A 14,244-nucleotide genomic window follows, 5' to 3' on the forward strand; every position below is an offset into this window, starting at 1 on the left:
GACCGGCTCAGTTCACGGAGCATGAGGACCTCAGGGTTCATCCATGTTGTAGCAAGTAACAGAATTCCCTTCCTTTTTAAGGCTGGATAATACTCCATGGTACACACACACCACATTTTGTTGATCCGTTCACTTATCGGTGGACACTCGGCTCGCCTCCACCTTTTGCTATTGTGAGTAATGCTGCTATGAACATGGGTGGAGAAATAACTCTTTGAGACGCTGCTTTCAATTCTCTTGGGTATTTTCCCAGAAGTGGAAATGCTGGATCATAGGGTTCTATGTAGAATTTTAATTTATTTTAGAGACAAGATATTGCTCTGTCACCCAGGCTGGAGTGGAGTGGTGTGATCGTAGCTCACTGCAGCCTGGAACTCCTGGGCTCAAGCGATCCTCCTGCCTCAGCCTCCCGAGTAGCTGGGACTACAGGTGCCTGGGCCTGCCCAGGCGGGTCTTGAACTCCTGGCTTCAAACAGTCCTCCTGCTTCACTCTCCCTAACAACTGTATAATTTTTCAAGGACCCACCACATTGTTCCCCACAGCAGCTGCACTATCTTACAGTCCCACCAGCAGTGTAGACGGCTTCCAGGGGCTCCACGTCCTCACCAACACGTGTTGTTTTCTGTTTTTGTTTTTTAAAATCATCATCATTCTAATGGATATCCAAGTCTTTAATATTCACCTTGAATCACCTTCTGGGTATACATGTGATAGGATCTCTGTCCTGCAGCACAAATTCTTACTGGGGAAGAGACCTGTGCATGGGAAACAGCTACTACTGGAATAGCCACTACTTCCCTCCAGTCGTGGGAAACCTCCCACTACAGGAGGGAAACTCGGCGGCTGAGGGCAGAGGGGCCAGGTGGGCTTTGCCAGGCAAATCTCCCTCGGCAGCTCAGGAAGGAGACCACGCTGGTGTCCAGGGGTCTGGCCTACCCTGAGACCACTCCCCTCCTGGCAGTGGCCGCATCAGGGTGCCGAGATGCATGGGGCTCCACCCTGCAGTCACCTGTTAGAGGGACAGGACTGTGTGAGGCCTGAGGACCCAGAAGAGCAGGTGGAGGTCAGGAGGTGACAGTGGCAGCTGGGGACCAGCCCTGCAGTAAGCTTCCCAGGCAGTGACTGGGCATGGGCTCTCCTGAAGGGGGTGCCTGCCTGGAGATGGCCCCTTCTGGCTGGCCGCCTGGGAGGAGGGAGGGTCCTCCAAGGAAGCCCACACAGCCAAGCTGGAGGGGCCACCTGGAAATGCCTCTGTGGGGTGCTAGAGTGCCCCCAGTTGCAAGTCTTTCTCATAACTAGGAGGTTTCTTTCCAGCACCCACCACACAGGGTGATGGGTGTCTTGGGATGTGCTCCTATGTGTTGGTGTCCACCTCCTGGCGGCCCATTCCCCACCTAGACCTTCCTCTGGGGCCTGAGCAGCAGCCCTTGTCCCCAGAGCTCGAGCCCTGCAGGCTCTCTCAGGAGGGGGCAGAGCAGGCAGGCTTTGAGATCGGTCAGCTGCATCTTAATAAAGCTGCTTGTTTTTCTTAGTCTCTTGAGACTTGACTTATTGTTATCAGAAGGGTGATTATTTGCATGGAAGTGGCTGTTTCCGTATTTTGCCTCAGCTCAACGCCCGTGCTCGTAAGCTCTGAATCCGTGGAGGAACAATGCCACCAACTAGCGGCCACTCTGCGGTGCCCGGGCTTCCTGTGTAGCCCAGGCCTCGCCCGCAGCCCCAGCAGCACTCGAGTGCAGCCTGAGGCGACAGGGAAGGGGACCTGTGTCCTGCCAGTGACCCCGATTCTGTCCCTTATCACAAAGGCGGGCTGGAGAAGGGCGCCCGGCAGCTCCTGAGACCCAGCCCTGCGGTGAAGGTCCCTACCCTGCCCTGGGAAGACATACTGCCTCATGGCTGAAGGTCCAAACCACGGCCATGAGCAGCTGGGTAGACAGGGGACTGTTTTGTGGCCCTGCTGCCGTCACTATCTGCATTCTGTGATGATGTCACAAGAAAAAAAGCTTGTCTTGAGGAGTAATCCAGAAAACATATTCTGAGATAAAGGATGAATTCAGAAATGGAGGGGAAAAAAAAAACTATTTGAGAAGAGGGCTGGGCACGGTGGCTCACGCTTGTAATGCCAGCAATTTGGGAGGCTGAGGCCAAAGGATCACTTGAGGCCAAGAGTTCAAGAGGCAGGAGTTCAAGACCAGCCTGGGCAACGTATCAAGACTCATATGTCTCTACAAAATATTAGCAGGGTGTGGTGGCACACGCCTGTAGTCCCAGCTAATCAGGAGGCTGAGTGTGGAGGATGGCTTGAGCCCCGGAGTTCGAGGCTACAGTGAGCCGTGATCACACCACTGCACTCCAGCCTGGGCAACAGAGCAAGACCCTGTCTCAAAAAGAAAAAAAGGCCAACATGGTGAAACTCATGTCTACTAAAAATACAAAAATTAGCCGGGCGTGTTGGCGGACATCTGTAATCCCAGTTACTTGGGAGGCTGAGGCAGGAGAATCGCTTGAACCCAGGAGGCGGAAGTTGCAGTGAACTGAGATTGTGCCACTGCACTCCAGCCTGGGCGACAGAGCAAGACTCTATCTCAAAAAACAAACAAACAAAAAAACTGTTGAGAGGAATTGAGGCTAGAATGACAGAGGAATGAAGAGGAGATGGGGAAGACTAGGGATATGCAGGGAGGAGTGTCCTGAGAAATGATGTGAATGAAGAGTAAGGTCCTGGAAGGACAGGGCCACTGTAGGGGCTGGAGACAGAAGCCAGAGTCACCACCTGCAAGAAAGTCACCCAGAGCAAGATGCTGGCACCCAGCGTTGCCCGAGGCCACAGTGGGTACACAGACATGGGCCTCGACTGCAGCACCCTGGCAACTGCCACTGCACCATGGTTTCATGTGCAGCCAAGATCCTTCAGCTAGGCTGAGACCCCCCACTTTGAATAAGAGAATACCAACTTCAGAGGTGTTGAAATGCAGGCAAAAAACCCTGTGCAATTCAGAATTGGTGAAATGGGGAGATGCACCCCAAAGCTTCCGGGGGTCTGCACTGCAGGAAGGGGGCCTGGGCTGGTCACAGAGCAGAGGATGCCAGTGGGGCCGGGAGGAGAGGATTACGTGCTTACTTTGTGCAATTGAAAGCTGATAGATAAAGGATGTTGACAATGCTATCACCCTTTATAATTAAGAAGATAATTTAATTACTGCTATTAAAACCTAAGCCTCTCCCCCACATGGGCTGGTTTTAGCAAAATATTTCTGGTTCTGCTGTTTCCCACACACAGACCTGGCAGCGGTTAAAGAGAGACACTGAGTCTCCGGAGTTTCATCTGAGGAGCCCATCTGGTTTGAAGTAGTACAACAAGCAGGAAAGGGAATTGAATCAAAGGCACCAGTTGTGTTTTTTGAAATCCAGAAAATGTGTGAGGTAGCACCAGGGAAAAAGGTCTCATCCTGCCCTCCCTAGGCCTGGGTGCCACTATGCCAGGCTGGGGGGCCGTGCCCCCACCTGCTCCTTGGCCAGGCTCTGCAGGATGCTCCTTCAGGGCGGCGGGGGGCGTGAAGGAGCTTGGCAAGGAGGAGGGGCGGGATGGTGCAGATGCTTGCGGACCCTGCCCGAGCACACGGCCTCATTGGAACCCACAGGGAGGAGAGAAGCAGGAATGAACGTCCCTGTGCTCATGGCTCACACAGGCCTCCACTGTTGACAGAGAGCTTCTCCACACAGGGCAGAGGTCAGCACCACAGCCGAAGGGAAAACTCAGTCTCTGGAACACGGGCCACATGCTCTCCCCTGGTGCCCAGCTCCTGGTTGGGCTGCACTGCCTGCCACACTGGAGCCATCCCTTTCATCCTAGAAGCAGCTCCTTGCCCATCACTCTTCCTCCACCAGTGAGAGATGAGGCTGCCTCTGCCCTCAGCAGCTGTGGCCACGTGGAATTCTCTGGTATGCGGGTGCTTTGATCTGCAGCGCACCTGGAGATCAGGGCCTCAGCCTCACACAACTGTCATCGCATGGATCCCACACACCCCATGGACTTCCCCAGCTGGAGGGTGCGCCGCAGGGTGCGGCCTGAAGCCCACCAGGCCAGGGTCTCATCTCCACCAGGCCAGGGTCTTGTCTTCCTCTGCAGCTCAAGGTGCCACCAAACAGACTCGCCTTGTCCCGCAGCCAAGCCCCAGCGTGCTCCTGCCTCTGCACCTCCAATGCTTTCCTGGGTGAGAAGCCCCTCTGGGCAGTGGAGTGCTCATTGTCCCTTCGACAAAGGGGCACATGCTGCAGAGGACAGCCACGGGGGGTCCTCTGAAAACAGGGAGCGGAGCTACTGCAGGATCGTCCAGCTGCACCCCCAGGCCCTGGGGTCCTAGAACCCTTCTGTGGGATGCAGTGGTGTGAAGGGGGTGTGGATGGTCCCCACCCCCGCTTAGTCAAGAATGTTTCTGTTTCCTGCGTTGTGCATCTGTTGTTTTTGGAGAGTTTTTGGGAGTGAGGAGTCTGGGGGCCCTTCTGGTCTCTCGTCCTCCTGAGTCCTGGCAGCTGGATGTCTGCAGCCAGGCTAGGGGAGGGGAACGGGGCCTCTGGACCAGCTAGGGAACCTGGAGGAGGATGCTTGGGGGAAGTCCAACAGCTGAGGGGGAGCCTGTGGGGGAACAGTGGTGGGACGAGCCCCCTATCCCCTACACCGTACTGCCCAGCACAGCAGCTTACAGAAGTGGCAGGGCAGGTGTGCTCAACGAGGAACCTACAACAGGGAACAAGAAGGAGACGGAAGAACGGCCACTGTCAGTCCAGTAGCGCAGCTAGGACAAATCACCATAGGCCCGGTGGCTTATAAACAATGGACAGTTATTTCTCCCAGTTCTGGAGGCTGGAGGTCTGTGAGCAGAGTAGTACTCAACTAATCCCATTCATGAGGGCTCCACGCTCATGACCTAATCACCGCCTAAAGGCTCCATCTCCCGCCACCATCACCTTGGGGGTGAACACTCAGATCACAGCTGTCACAGAGGAAGCTGCTGGAAGCCAGGCCTTAGGGCAGCTGCCCACGGGAACATCAGCTCCACAGGAACGGTAGTGGCTGGGGCATCAGCCAGACAGCGCCTGCAGCGGGCAGGCAATCACTGGGCACTGGTTGAGGACTGAACGCATGAGGGATGGTGAGCAGCGGCGTGCACCAGTCTTGCAGACACACAGCCAGCAGAAGCTGCCCCCCAGACGCCGGCCTGCGAGCTCTCATTTACAAGTTCTCAGATGCACAAACTCATCTACGGAGGTAGAGGGGAGGAAACCCACACTTCTGGGGGCCACTGCCCAGCGTGGGAGTGCCCTCAGCAGCAACAGCAGCAGTGTGGTGACCCGCGGCCTGTGAGCCACAGAGCACCTGGAATGGGGCCAGTGAGGACCTGAATGTTTAATGAATCCTAGTTCATTAGGACGTGTGGCCGAGTGTGATGTCTCATGCCTGAAAGCCCAGCATTTTGGAAGACCAAGGCAGGCGGGTCATCTGAGGTCAGGAGTTCGAGACCAGCCTGGCCAACATGGTGAAACCCCGTCTCTACTAAAAATACAAAAATTAGCTGGGCATGGTGGTACATTCCTGTAGTCCCAGCTACTCCGAGGCTGAAGCAGAAGGAATCACTTGAACCCAGGAGGCGGAGGTTGCAGTGAGCCAAGATCGCACCACGGCATTCCAGCCTGGGCGACAAAGTGCAACTCAGTCTCAAAAAAAAAAAAAAAAAAGAATGCGAACAGCCCCGGATGGATGGCCAGCAGCGGCCCTGCTGGACGGCTGGGTGCTCCATCTTGCATGGCCATCCCAACAGGAGGGGCAGGTTAACAGGCCAGTTTGCTGCACACCCAGGGTCCTTGCACATTGCTGTGTGTTCCACCCTCATTTACAAACACTGTGTCTGCTCTTTGTTCAGGGGACGGCTTTTCCTCCCTTTAGCTCTGAACAAAACCAAGGCGGAAGTCTCGAATGGCAGCCCCTCCGCACACCCTGGATGTGGAGTACGGAATGGCTGCTTTTTGACAGCAAGAGAGGGAGGCCCTCTGCAGTGCAAAGCCCCGCCCACCGTGGGGCACATGGGTAATGGCTGCCCCAAGTTCACGCAGGTGGGGATCAGGACTTGGGAATGGGCATCCACAGCCGTCCCCCCAAATGCATCTCCAAAGCTGTGCTCACGGAGCCTGGGCAGATGCTGCAGAGGTCTTCACACTCTGGTGCTAGATGCCCTTTGAGGCTTTGGATGGCCCCTGGAGACCCCCTCCCACCCTAAACTGGTCTCTGGGAATGGTTCCTGCCATTCAATTACTAAGACCCCACTCACTTCACGCCGCCAGGACAAACATGTATATGAAAAATAGGTCCGCGAGGGTGGACATTTGGAAACTCCTGGCTGTGCCCTCAGAGAGGCAGCACTCAGGCTGCCGCTACCACGTGGGGTGATGAGCCGAGTGGCCTAGAAGGCAGCAGTTGCCACAAACACACTGGGACAGGCACGGGAGCGGGGGGACAGAGCCTCGGCCACGTGCACTTCCCGTTCATCTTGTGTCCAAGTCAGCAGCCTTGGCGCTGACCGGCTGTCAGCCCTTCCTGCTTGTGCTCAGGAAGGGAGGGATCAAAGAGTTCCTCTCGCCCCATCCCTGGTGTTGAGTTAACAGGGAGAGGTCCCTTAGCCACCTGGCCTGGGAAAAATGCTTCATACACAGGTCTCAAGATGACTCATGGCTACTGTCATTGTGCCCCCTGGCCAGGTCACTCCGTAGGGACACTCACAGCAAATAAAGTCAGTAAGGAGGGAACATGCGGGCCTGGGCTAGGCCGGCAGGGGAAATGCTAGCAGAACAGTGCTGCCTGTTTTTGTCTTTCCATGACCCCATCCGGTCAGGGGCTTCTCCCCCTCCCAACACCGACCGGCAGTGTCTGTCATGACCCTTCTTCCCAACTTCCATGGAAAAGCACAAGCATCTGTCCCGAAAACAGGCCAGGGCGCAGGCCCAAGTCCCAGAATAGGGACAACTGCAGGTGTGAGGAATTTAAGTAAAAAGGCAGGATGCACACCTGGGCGGTACCACCAGCCCTGGGGAGGTTGGAATGAGACGGGACGGTGGGAAGGTGGGGGGAGTGCACAGGCCTGGCAGGAGGGACCTCGGAGAGGGGAGTGGCAGTGGGAGCCCCTATGGGGCGGGGAGAGGGCAGGGGGCGTGGCGGACAGGGGGCTGTGGGACCTGACCGACCTACAGTCGGCAGGGATTGGGGCTGGGTAGGCCCTGAGGGCCCTGAGCCACCCTGGGCTCGCTGTCCCGAAGATTCCCAACCCGAAGATTCCCAACGCGATCTAACTGGGCACAAATAAATGGACACGCAGGCGGCTTCCAAAAGAGGCGAAACCGTTTATCAAGTCGGCGCCGGCGCAGTATCTACAGTATCTACACGTATCTACACCGCCTGCAGGCGGGGCTCTCGGGTTGTCTACACTGCAACTGCCGGCCGGGCCGCAGGCGACGCGGTCTCGGGGAGAACAATAAATATCACTTCCTTCCGCCTCCGATCGGGCGCTTTGGCACTGGCGGGCGGGGACCCCCTTGGCCCTCGGGGCCGGGGAAGGACCCGCGATGGCTCCAGGGACTGGGGAACGGATACTTCGATAGCCCAAGGGGCTGGGGGGTGGCAAGGGGGCCCCCATGGCTTCGAGGCTGGGGAAGGGGAGACCCGCGGTAGCCCCTGGGGCTGGGGGAACGTATTCCTTGCTGGCCCTTGGGGCAGGGTGGCCGGGCCCCGCGAACCTCGGGGCTGTGCAGGGCCGGGGCGGGAGCGGGGCGGGAGCGCGGCGGGGCCCGCGTTATCTGGGGCAGTAGTCGTAGGAGCCGGGCGGCGCGGCTCCGGCCGACGAGTACATGTTGGCGGCCGCGGCGGCTGCGGCAGCGGCGGCGGCGGCGGCAGCGGCGGCTGGACTCACGGGGTGGTGGTGGTGGTGCGGATGCGCGTGCGGGTGGTAGCCGTGGCCGCGCAGGCCGGGCAGCGGGTAGGGCGCCGGCCGGCTCTTGGCCCCGAGATAGTGGTCGTAGGCGGCGGCCGGATACTTGTAGGGGTGGTGGTGCAGCGGCTCCGATGCGCCGGGCGCCTCCAGGCGCAGCTCGGGGTGCGGGGGACTGGGCCGGCCTCCGGGCGCGCCGGGCAGTGGGACTAAGCCGCCGGCGCCGCCGGCCCCGGGCAGCGAGGGGCTTAGCACTCGGGCCAGCAGCTGCGGAGGGTGCGCCGGGTCCCCGAGCACTGCCGGCCCGCCCGCGTCGCGCTCGAATTCTCGCCGGGCCTCAGCCGCGTCTGCGGAGAGGGCCGAGGCGTGAGCGCGGCCGGCCGGGGCCGCCGAGGAGCTCCGACGCCCCACGCGAGGCCCTGGCGGGGAGAAGGCGCTTGGCCGCCCTCGGTGTTCCCCGACCAGTCGGTGCCAGCGTGCCCGAGACCCCAAGTCGCCGGCGCCCCGAGCCCTCCCCGGGGCCCGCGCCCCTCTGCGGGCGGCGGCGGCGGGCGGGGCGCAACCGTCGGGCCAGGCGGGCGAGTGCGCGCTTGCCCGCCGCCGCGGCCGTTGTGCAACCGGCGCGAAAGCCTGGAGCGCCCCGGGGGCGCAGGCGAGGTCGGGCGAGGCCGCCGGCCCGGGGTAGAGAGCGCACAGAGCCGGGACCCGGATCCCACGACCCCGGCCCTACCTTTCTCCGTGCCGCTGGGCTGCGTCGGGGAAGCCACGGGGTTCCGCGAGCGCGCGAAGGCGCTCATGAGCGGCAGCGCGCCGGGCCGGTGGTTCCGGGGCCTGCGGGCGGGAGGCGGATCAGGGCGGCGCCTGCGCCAGGCGCCCGGCGCTCACTCTCTCGGGGGGAGGACACTCACCAGTCCTCAGGGTCACAGTCCCGGAAGCCTTTGGCGAAGGGATTGCTGGCAATCTTGAGCTGCGTGATCTGCAGGGAGGTGGGTGTGAGCAAGCCGCTGGAGCCCTGCAGCCTGGGCCACCCGACCTCGGCGGAGGATAGGGGAGTGTTAGGAGAAGCGCACCAAGGGCCTTTCTGCTGCCCCGACAAGAACCAGTCCATGTCTGCCCCTCCTCTACGGAGCTGGTGCTCCCTCCTGCAGGGGGGCGGGGGTCTGAGGAACCTCCTCTCCCACTAGAAACCCCTCTCTGGTGTCCCCCAAGTGGATGAGGATGGAGGCCCTATGCCCCCTGCTGGGACGGGAATGTGGTCACCACCCCCCACGTGCAGTGGGGTGGGGGGTGGGGAACAGAGCGGGTTCCCTAGGAATCTGGGTAAACCTCAGATCAGGCCCCTGATGGGGAGTTTCCGGAATGGTTCGGAAAACAAACTTTCAGGACGAAGTGACAGTTGCCGCTGGAGAGGTCAAGCTGATAGGAGGCAGGGCCAGCCAGCCTCGAGAGGGAGGGGGCTGCCTGAGTCCCTTGGGAGTGGGGCTCCAGTTGGGTTGGGCTCCACTGGGACCGCAGCCTGCAGGTCTAAGCGGACCCACTGTCCCCAAACGGCAACTGAAAATTACACCCGCTTTTCCAGAGGCGTTGAATCTGCTCAGGTCCTCCCCACAGGCCCTCACCCGATGGTTCTGGTAGGCGGTGACCGCGGTGAATCGTGTCTCCTCGAACACAAAGGTTTTGAAGTTCTCCTCAGCATATTTCTCGCTATCTTTGCGCGGGTCCACGTAGACCACGTGGAAGCGGGGCTGGTATCTGTGCATGGAATTCAGAATAATCTGGAAGACAAGGTGGGGAATCAGCTCCAGCGGTGGGGCTGGGCTGAGGATCTGGGGTGGGAGCCAGGAAACGGGCTGAGGTCTGAGTTGGCAATTAGTTTCCTGGATAAGTTGGGCAAAACCCTTAATTCCAATATGAGGCTGGGTCACTGGGCCAAGAAGAGGCTGTGACCCATTGGCAACTGCCAGGAATGAGCTCCAAGTGGCAAAAGATCTGGGTTTAGGTTCTCTTTCCTTAGGTGCCTGCCCAGCGACCTCGCTGGCCTGGACTCCATAAAGCCTCTTTCTCCAGCCCCCTTGCAGGGCCCCATCTTTTCCATTAAAAAAGCTTCCCACATAAAATCAGGAGTGGGGTGAGAGAAGGAGGGTGACCCCTCTCCCAGGGCCCAGGCCCACTAGGCTGTGCGACCCCTGACCAGAGGCCGCTCTCCTCATCGGCACGCCAGCGCTGCCCAAGCTCTGCTTCAGCCTCTGGCCTCGCAGGGACTCTAAAGGGCCTCCTCGGGGACAGCCCAGAGCCGCCTGGGGACAGCCGGGGGCCTGGGGATTCTACAGGCCTCTTAGGGACAGGCGGGTGCCTCGGGACTCGAGGCCTTGGGGGACACCAGGAGCCTGGGGAGGCGGTCGCTCACATGGCCGTTGTCGTCCAGTAGGTTGTTGGTCAGCTTGAGCTTGTCGAAGGACACGATTTGCTTCATCCACTGCGCGCCCTTGGCAGGTGAGTCGGGGTGGTAGTGCACGCGGCCTGGCGTGGCAGGGTCGGCCTTCCCCGCCACCAGCCAGGAGGAGCTGTGGAAGGCGTACCTGGAGCGGCACGGGGTGGGGTCGTGCACGTGGAGGTGAACCCAGAGGGCCTTGACCCGTGTGCTGGGCGAACCCTAAAAGTGCCTCTGAGAAGTTTCCCCACCTGTGAGATTGAACCCTCTGCTGCCACACGTGCTGGGAGCTTTTCCGAGGGAGACTATGGACTAAACAGAGAACTCCCACCCACCCCAACACTCAAAACAATCAAGGAACTGGACACCCCGTGGGGCACCGAGGGGGGAGGCTGGGCTCCTGCCATCTCATTTCGCTGGATGCGGGTCCTCCCGCTCCGGTGCCGCTGCGCTGGGAGCCCACACTTGGCCTTGCCGGGCCTCAGGCACAGGGCAGTGCGCGTTCTCTTTATTAATTGCTGTTAATTGTCCGGGCAGCTGAGGCCCGCCCTGCATAATCTCTCGTGGCCACCCCACCTTTCCGGCGCAGCTCCAGGACCCAGAGTTCCCTGGGGATGGGGGAAGGGGACTAGGCGCTCAGGCCGGCCTCCTGGGAGAGGGAGACTTGAAGAAGTCCGGAGCTGAGTACTTGGCTGACCACCCTAGGGCCACACCAGCCCAGGGGAGCAAGAGCTGTCTGGAGCCTGCGGCTCCAGAGGCGGGTTCTGAGAGCGCATGGAGTGGGGTTGTGGGTCTGGGGTCAGATAGGAGTGGAGGAGGGAGCGGGTTGATCGGGCAGCATCGCAGGTGCCTAGAGAGTTTCATGGTGCAGACGACCCTTGGAGTTGGGTCACCAGGCGGAGACCCGCCACTTTCCAGGATGCCCTCCCAGGTCCCTCACGCTTACAACCGCTCGCTCACCGGTAGCGCTTATCGTCCACCGGCACGAAGTCCATGAGCAGCATATAGTCGGCCATGGGATCCATGCCGAAGAGCTTCACTTGGAAGGTGGGGAACATCCGCCTGGGGATGATGAGGCCTCGGGTCACCCTAGCTGGTGGAAGGCAGCCCCCCTTGACCTGCCCGGGGCTGGCGGCCCCTCTGCTCAGCCCCTCCCTCCAGCCTCTGGGGGCTGCTGTGTCGTCCCAGCCCTTGGGCTCCATCTCTCCTGGCTTAGCTGCTCTAATCTGGGCAGGCCCCTACTCAACCGGGAGTTTGGCGCAGCAGGGGAGCCTCCTGGGCCGTTCCTGGACACAGAAATGGCCGGCCCAGCGCTGGAGCCCCCACCTTCGGCAACCTTGGCCTACATAAACCCGGCCTCACCCTTGCTGACTTTTTGGCCTCTTGGTCCCAGCTTCGGCCGGCAGCAGGGTGCCTAACATGCGCCCTTAGCAGAGCCTCCCCAGCTTGATCGAAGCAGCTCCCGGCTCCAACAAAGTGAAACCGGGTAGTCCCGTGTGAGTTCAAGGCGTCCCTGCTGCCCTTTTAGCTGGGTCTTCGGCTGTTACCCAATCCCCTCAGTGAGGCCAAGGCTCAGAGCCCTCCCTCCCCTGACTCTCAGGGCCCCACTCTATCATGGCCCCATGGTAGAGTCTCCCCACCTTCCTCAGCACACAGGCAAGCTTCCGCTCCCCTTAAGACACATAACCCCAAGACGCAGCTACCCAGAGTGGACTCAGCTTGTGTCTTTCCTGTTCCTCAAATCTCCCCCGCTTTGGACCCTGGCTCAGTGAGCGATCAGGGCTCTTGAAAGGACATTCTGCAGTGCCTGGACGGCTGTAGGCCGTGGGCTGCCCCCACATGATGGCGCAGCAGTAGTGGCCGTGGGGCCCTTCAGGACAACACAAGGATTGGCCGTCACTTGCCCTTCCCTCTGCCTCCCCTCACAAGCAGCTCCCTGCAGGCGGTGGGCAGAAGACAGATGCCAGGAGCCAGCCTCCCCCACCCGAAGCCTCTGCAGGCTGGAGGGTGCTGCGGGACGTGGGCTCCCGGGTGAAGCCCAGCGCCGACAAGGCCCTTGCGGGGCTGGCCTGAGCCAGAGGCTGGGCTGCCGCTGTCCTCAGGAGGGCCTGTGTGCCTGGGGACAGCAAGGAGGGCCTGGAAAAAAAACCACAGAGCTGGAGCGGAGCACAGGCCCAGGTTCCTCAGGAAGGACGCCGGCAGCAGGGAAACAGAAACCACGAGAAGGCTTTGCAAACAGGCCCTGAGCTCCCCTTGGCTGTTCGGACTCGGAGCTGGTGTGTACATTAGACACAGCCCGGCACCCGCCTTTGTCTACTGGTCAAATCGGGTGCATCTGCAAAACTTGTTCCCCTTGTCTCTTGGTCTTTAAAACAAATACAGGCCGGTTGGGAGGTGACGGGCCGCTGGCTACAGAGCCAGGCCCCACAGCTATGGGGATCTAGGTTGAAGGAAACTGGGTAGCAACTTCCACGGAACAGTGCACGCTGTTTTTAAGGGTAATCCTCTCCTGAAAGTGTCCAGAGAGTTGCCCGGCTGCCGCTCTTTATCTTGCCCGCATAGACTGAACTCCAGAACCGAACCAGAGTTTTCTTGAGGTGGGATTTACTAGGAGTCGGCCGGGCGGCGAGGCCCCCTGGACGCCGCTGCCTGCCCCCAGCCGGGTGCGCTCCAAGCCGGGCCGGTTTCTGGGCGGCGCGGCGTCCTGGGGCTGCGGGGCGTGCGGGCGAGTCCCGCGGGGCTCCTCGCCGTTCCCGTGCGGCCCGCGCCGTCTCCTCCCGCCCCGGCGGAGGATAGGTGTTAGGAGGGGAGCGCCGGGCGGCCGTCGCCGGAGCCGGGACGGCGGACAGCGAAGGAGGCAGCGGGGCCCAGAGGGGCCCGCAGGTGGCCGGGCCGCGCCCCCGACCCGGCTTTCGGCCCAGCTCGCGCGGATCAGGCGGAGGCCCGCAGCCCTGGCGGCAGCACGTGGGGAGGGTCGCGGCGTGGGGAGGGGCGCCCTGACCTGCCGGCCTTGGTGACGATCATCTCGGTGCCCAGCTGGTTGAACTCGTCCCACAGCGCCTTCATCTCTAGCTGCACGCTCACACCGGCCACCTTCGCGTTCTTCTTCACCGGCGCCTTGGCTGCGGCCGCGCAGCTGGCCCCGGGGCCCTCGGGCTCGGCGGCGGCGCTGGTGGCGGCCCCGGCGGCCGGCGCAAACGGGTAGGCGTGCGGCGGCGGTGGGCCCGGGGCGCCGGGGGCGGTGGCGGCGCACGGGTCGTAGCGCGGCGGCGGCGGCGGCGGCGGGGGCTCGCGCGGGCCGTACGGGTCGGCGCCGGGCGACGCGGCGCCCGGGAAGCCCCCCGCGGCCCCCAGGCTGCTCAGGCTGCTGGCCGTGAAGGCTGCAACGTCGCAGAAGTGCGAGAGCTGCGTGAGCCACGGGCTGGACACGGCGGAGATCATGACCCGCGGGCCGCCGCCGCCGCCGCCGCCGCCCCCGCCACCGAGCTGAGCGCTGCCCCGCGCCGCGGGCCGAGTGGCGGGCGCCGCGCTGCGTGCGCCCCGGGCCGCGCAGCCCCACACCGCAGGCCGGCCCCGAGGAGGCGCCCCGCCCCGCCCCGCCCCGCCCCGCGCCCCCCCACCCCCGCGCCGAGACAATGGACTCGCTCCCTCCCCTGGCCCTCGCCCCTCCCCCGCCCCTTCCCCCTCCCCGGCCCCCAGCCCGCCCGCCGCGGCTCGCTCGGCCCGGGGCCCCCCGACCGCCCGGACCGGCTCACCGGTGCGCCGGGCCCGTCGGCCGGCCCTCGCTCTGCCGCCCGCCCGCGTGCGTTTCTCCTCTCTCTCTCCCAGACGTTCTT

The 14,244-nt window shown here is 61.8% G+C and overlaps 1 protein-coding gene across 2 annotated transcripts; it reads right to left on the reverse strand.

Annotated features, from left to right (window-relative positions):
• Positions 1 to 7,373: 7,373 nt before the first annotated feature.
• On the reverse strand, positions 7,374 to 13,925 carry TBX1 (T-box transcription factor 1). Of its 2 annotated transcripts, none has more exons than XM_054543676.2 (7): positions 13,410 to 13,925; positions 11,369 to 11,470; positions 10,385 to 10,556; positions 9,597 to 9,752; positions 8,886 to 8,953; positions 8,708 to 8,808; positions 7,374 to 8,324 (listed from the first exon to the last, which is right to left on the reverse strand). In XM_054543676.2, the coding sequence occupies exons 1-7, from the start codon at positions 13,847 to 13,849 to the stop codon at positions 7,843 to 7,845; spliced, it is 1,521 nt and encodes a 506-aa protein (XP_054399651.1). In that variant the 5' UTR covers positions 13,850 to 13,925; the 3' UTR covers positions 7,374 to 7,842. The 2 variants fall into 2 exon arrangements, with proteins under 2 accessions (XP_054399651.1, XP_063579039.1); XM_063722969.1 differs by having other exon boundaries at positions 8,886 to 9,010; positions 13,410 to 13,904.
• Between the last annotated feature and the right edge of the window lie 319 nt (positions 13,926 to 14,244).

Source organism: Pongo abelii, chromosome 23, assembly GCF_028885655.2.
Source record: "Pongo abelii isolate AG06213 chromosome 23, NHGRI_mPonAbe1-v2.0_pri, whole genome shotgun sequence".
NCBI lineage: Eukaryota > Metazoa > Chordata > Mammalia > Primates > Hominidae > Pongo > Pongo abelii.